Genomic DNA, 5249 nt, shown 5'->3' with positions numbered 1-5249 from the left:
AGAATCTTGATTTAAAGAGTAGCCATTCATTGATTTATTTGAGCAGATATTTTGTAAGGTCAGGATTTTGCTTCCAAAATGTAGGCCTGAAAGAACTCATTGCCCATATCAAATAGGTCTGACCCTGGAGATACCCAGCAAGCCTAAGTTATCTTCAACGTTCTCAGAGCATCACTGGAGTTACAGCTCCAAATCTTGACCCTTAAATTAAGGAAATTGTGGATGTCCCATACATATTCACTTCCTCATCTTTTCTATTGTGTCATCGTTCCTTTTTCTTATCATTCTGAAGATATGCATGTTTGGTTTATGGGTAGGCACCTTATTAGGTACCTATCAAGCTACTGACTCCTTCCATGACACATGTGCAGGTATACTTTTTCTACTTAAAGGCTACCCCAAGCTTTATTTTTTCTTACCCTCCCCCATTGAAGTTTCTTCTTGATAGGAAATTGAGTCTCTTCAGCATACTATTTTCTGGAAAGACAATGTTAACACTTGGGATTTAAGAGTGAACAGCACTAGGGGTCTACCCTGTACATGGTTTCAAGCTTGAGGATCAGTTTTGATTCTTTAAACCCTCTGAGCATCCTCCTTCACAGAGGTCATAATACACAGGCACTGGTACAGTATTAAACAACCCTCCTGTCAGAAGTAGGGTGTGAAGTGAGCTGTGGTAGAGGTGGGTGACCATTGTTCGCCATGGGCACCTTCACCAGAATGAGGCCCATTCCAGTTCAGGCAGCAACTGAAACCCAAGCAAACTCTTTGGTCAGAAATCTGATATCCTACTGAAGCAGGATATACTGCAGGAGCTCATATATTTTTATAATTGTTTTTAAAATTGCTTTCATACTTTTTATATGTAAGTGTTTTATAGATTTATAATTTTGTGCCCAAACTTGCAATTTAACTTCATGAATCTATTAAATCTAGAAAGATGAAATATGAGGATATAATTTTCATAACCTCACAATGGCAAAACTTATGGCTCATATCCAAAGCTGAGCTGAGATTTAAATAATAGACTCCAACATTTTCATTATTAAAAATACCCTAGGCATGCCTGGGTGGCCCAGTCAGTTAAGCGTCCAACTTTTGATTTTGGGTCAGTTCATGATCTCATGGTTTGTGCATTCAAGCCCCTAGTTGGGCTTTGCACTGACAGCAAGGAGCCTGCTTGGGATACTCTCTTTCCCTCTCTCTCTCTGTCCCTCCCATGTTCACACTCTCTCTCATTCTCTCAAAATAAATATATAAGCTTAATTTTTTAAAATACCTTAAATGAACTAGTTAACCCAAATAGTTAACCCGCAAAAAAATCCAAATTTAAGAAAAAAAAGAAGAAAACTAATGGAGATAAAATGAGGATTGTTTTAAGATGAATAAGGGCAGTAAATTGATTCAATAGCTATTTTTAAATAATAAAACAACAAATATAACTGACACAACTCTGTAAGATGTATTAAAAAATAGAAATCCATATATTAAATAAAAATAAAATGATAAATAGGAAAAAGTCCAACTAAGGCATATCTGAACGATCTGTAGGAATTACCCCTGTGAAATGAAAGGTTAAGGAGATCTACTGGAGGCATTGTCCTGCCAAAGGTGAAGCAAGCATGAAAATCCAAAGATAGAAAAATAATATGAAAACAATTCCAAGCCAATCTTCTTGTGAAAAAAAATAAATAAAGTGTGAAATGAGAAAGTTGATACAAGTAAATACAAAGAGGACTCTGGAAATGTCAAGACAATACTTTAAATATGCTTAAATAACAGACTCAAGACAGCACACATTGAAGAAGCTGTTCCCTTGAGGAAGCCCAGGAAGAGCTGAAGGACCACATTGGCTCAGACCAGGGATCCTTATCAGCCTTAGGAACCCTGGATTCAGAGGCTTTTACACCCACCTCTTTCTTCATAGTTGCTTCCCTGGGAGTGTCAACTTCATTTTTGCTCAGTGTGGATCTGTTCTCTGAAATTAAAAAAAAAAACACAAACAAAACAAACAACAACAACAACAACAAAAAACCCAGCACAAAACACACACACACACACACACACACACACACACACACACGACCATAAATATGTAGCATCTCTTTGGTCATGAGAGATATTGCCAGTTATGATTTTAGGGGACCCATGTGAAAAAAAAAAAAGAGTTGGAAGCGATTTGGGTGCGGCTTCCAAATAGGACCAGCCAGTTTCTGAGAGAGGGTAGGGGTGGGATCCCACGACAAGAAGAAGTTTTGTCATTAGGGAAGGAAGGGTGCTGGACAGATAGGGAAAAAAGGTTGTTCTAATAAATATGACAATCTTTGTGTGATGGGTTCTTAATGGAAAAATTAAAGGAAATCAAAGTGAACCGAGGGAAGTAAAAGAAAACCAAAATCAATGACCATGAAAACACTAGCAATGTCATTCGTTTATCATATCCAAGAAAGTTCTGTTTGCACATGGATTGACTAAATTCTGCATTTCTCATTTTATAACCTCCCCGTGTAGCAGAGACTCCACCAATTTTTATCGGTATTTCTCAGGATAAGAATCTGTGCCAACCTCTTCTCAGTTTACATTTTTTGTTGGGCAATCCTGATCTTTCCCTTGGTTTAAAGTCTCACACTCATTGTCACAAAACTCAAGTTTACACACCAGCCTAGAACTTTCTCTGGGACTTTTATATCTACCGTGATTCTGCATACACCCAATTAAACATTTCCCAAGAAACTGAAGAAACTTATCTTAGAAACTTAACTTACCATCTATGCTCTTAAACTTTCTAGCGCTCCTTCTCCAGTGCTCTTGCATCTCCCCCCCCCCCCTTCCCACCACCTCCTCAGCTCAAAGGGGACAACTGCGGGTCACTGCTGCCCCATTTCAGGGTGCTCCCCACTACTTCTGTGGGGCCTCAAGTCACAACCGCCCCGTCGGGCTCCCAGCCCTGCCCCACCCCCCTGCTGCGGTCAAGCCTTCAGCCTGCGGACGCGCAAGCGCAGTGGCGGGTCCCGCCGCCGCCCCGCCCCGCCCCGCCTGGCTGCTGCGGAAGGCGCCGCGCGCAGCAACGCGCACTTCCTCTCCAGGAGTCCGCGGAGGGAGCGCAGTCTCGAAGAGCTCCTGGACGCAAAGGCCCTGCCCTTGTCAGAGGGAGCCGTTATGTCCGAACAAAGTAAGGATGTGTGTGACCCTGACTCTGCACCCCAGGCTTCCAACTCCGAGATGCACATCAGTCCTGGGGTCCCCAGGGGGCCCTCCCAGCCCGCGTCTCAGGCCGCGACCCTCGCAGCGCCAGAGAGCCCTCCTCTAGGCCCGATCGAAGCCCCGCTGCCTTCGCCTCCGCCCCAGGCCCCAAGCGAGGAGGGAGACCCGAAGGCCCTGCAGCAGGCTGCGGAGGAAGGCCGCGCCCACCAAGCCCCAGCGGCCCAGCCTGGCCCAGCGCCGCCAGCCCCGGCCCAGCTGGTGCAGAAGGCGCACGAGCTCATGTGGTACGTGTTGGTCAAGGATCAGAAGAGAATGATCATCTGGTTCCCAGACATGGTGAAGGATGTCATCGGCAGTTACAAGAAATGGTGCAGAAGCATTCTCAGACGCACCAGCCTCATCCTCGCACGAGTGTTCGGGCTACACCTGAGGCTGACTAGCCTGCACACGATGGAGTTTTCGCTTGTCAAAGCGCTTGAGCCGGAAGAGCTGGACAGGGTGGCGCTGAGCAACCGTATGCCTATGACAGGCCTCCTGCTGATGATCCTGAGCCTCATCTATGTGAAGGGTCGCGGTGCAAGAGAGAGTGCCGTCTGGAACGTGCTGCGCATCCTGGGGCTACGGCCCTGGAAGAAGCACTCCACCTTTGGAGATGTGAGAAAGCTCATCACCGAGGAGTTTGTCCAACAGAATTACCTGAAATACCAGCGCGTACCCCACGTTGAGCCACCTGAGTACGAGTTCTTCTGGGGTTCCCGTGCCAGCCGTGAAATCACCAAGATGCAAATCATGGAGTTCCTGGCCAGGGTCTTTAAGAAAGACCCCCAGGCCTGGCCTTCCCGATACAGAGAGGCTCTGGAGGAGGCCAGAGCTCTGCGGGAGGCTGATCCCACTGCCCACTGCCCCCGCAGCAGTGTCTCCGAGGACTAGCAAGGTCTGGAGGCAGATTAATGGTTTCTGACCCTCACCAGGGCGGTGGAGGGGTGGGGGTGGGACAATAGAGTATTCAGGATTTACAGTGCAGTATTTCACGTGTAACTTTAAGTTTTCAGTACAGTGCTTTTATACTTTTTAATGCAATGTTGTATTCAGTTCAGTACTATTAGATAGTGTGCAGGATTTATGCATGTTTGTTTATAAGTAAGCTCGGTTGGTGCTTTCGCTTTTGTGCTACCTTTCTTGAATTTTTGTACCAGAGACGTGCTAAACTTATGAAATACATTGAGAAATTTTCCATCTTATTCTTTTATATGGAACGGATGATGTGTATTAGGTAGACTACTTCTGGAGAGTTTGGAAGAACTCACCAGTAAAGCTGGCCTAACCAAGAGGAGAGTCAAGGCCCCCCTCTTTATGACCTCGCTGGGCACAGTAAACATCCATGTGGAGTGCAGTGATGTGAACTGAAACGACCTCAATGTGGGCACTTGGCACAGTTTACTAAACACAAATACAACCCCACCATGAGTAAACTTTAAAGTAAACATTAAAGATTCTTGTGATACAATCATTTTTGGAAAAGTGTACTCTATCTTTTTAGTACTGTAGTATGGATTGGGAATGAGACATTGTACCAACTGTACAAATATGGTAATTTCATCTAATAGGGTGGGAAAATCACTGCTCTATCGCTACTCATAAATGTGTGAAGTTTTTTAAAAATGTAACTTACATGTTCATCTCAAAACTGACAAAGACAGAAAAGTGTAAAAACAGCAAAAATGTTCATAATCACATCACATAGAAACAAGGGTTGATATTTACAGTTCCTTTCTTACATTTTCTACATTTTATTAAAATTAGCTGACTTTTGTGGGCACTTAAAAATGGGGCATTGTGCTAAAGTCCTTTATGTATATTTTCTCTTTGTCTTTAATACTTAAAACAGCCTTTCAAGCAGGCACTTACCATATCTGCACCATGGAGGAAGTACAGGAACAAAGTATGTAATTAACTTTCCCCAGATCGTAAAGCTTAGTGAGAGGAGGAGCTAGGATTTGAATCCACACAGAATAAGTCAGGCCCTATACATTTCACTCCCTGCC

General features: G+C 44.1%; 1 protein-coding gene across 1 annotated transcript; it reads left to right on the top strand.

The window, feature by feature from the left end:
• The first annotated feature begins 3038 nt into the window (after positions 1 to 3038).
• Positions 3039 to 4714, top strand: NDN (necdin, MAGE family member). Its single transcript, XM_015064096.3, has one exon. The coding sequence runs from the start codon at positions 3160 to 3162 to the stop codon at positions 4132 to 4134; it is 975 nt and encodes a 324-aa protein (XP_014919582.1). The 5' UTR covers positions 3039 to 3159; the 3' UTR covers positions 4135 to 4714.
• The last annotated feature ends 535 nt before the right edge of the window (positions 4715 to 5249 follow it).

The sequence above is a fragment of the Acinonyx jubatus genome, chromosome B3 (assembly GCF_027475565.1).
Source record: "Acinonyx jubatus isolate Ajub_Pintada_27869175 chromosome B3, VMU_Ajub_asm_v1.0, whole genome shotgun sequence".
NCBI lineage: Eukaryota > Metazoa > Chordata > Mammalia > Carnivora > Felidae > Acinonyx > Acinonyx jubatus.
Note: the sequence above shows the minus strand (reverse complement) of the source record. Positions and strands in the feature narration are given on the sequence as shown.

Excerpts from the sequence above, each read along its gene's own strand:
- NDN (XM_015064096.3), top strand. The coding sequence starts at position 3,160 with ATGTCCGAACAAAGTAAGGATGTGTGTGACCCTGACTCTGCACCCCAG.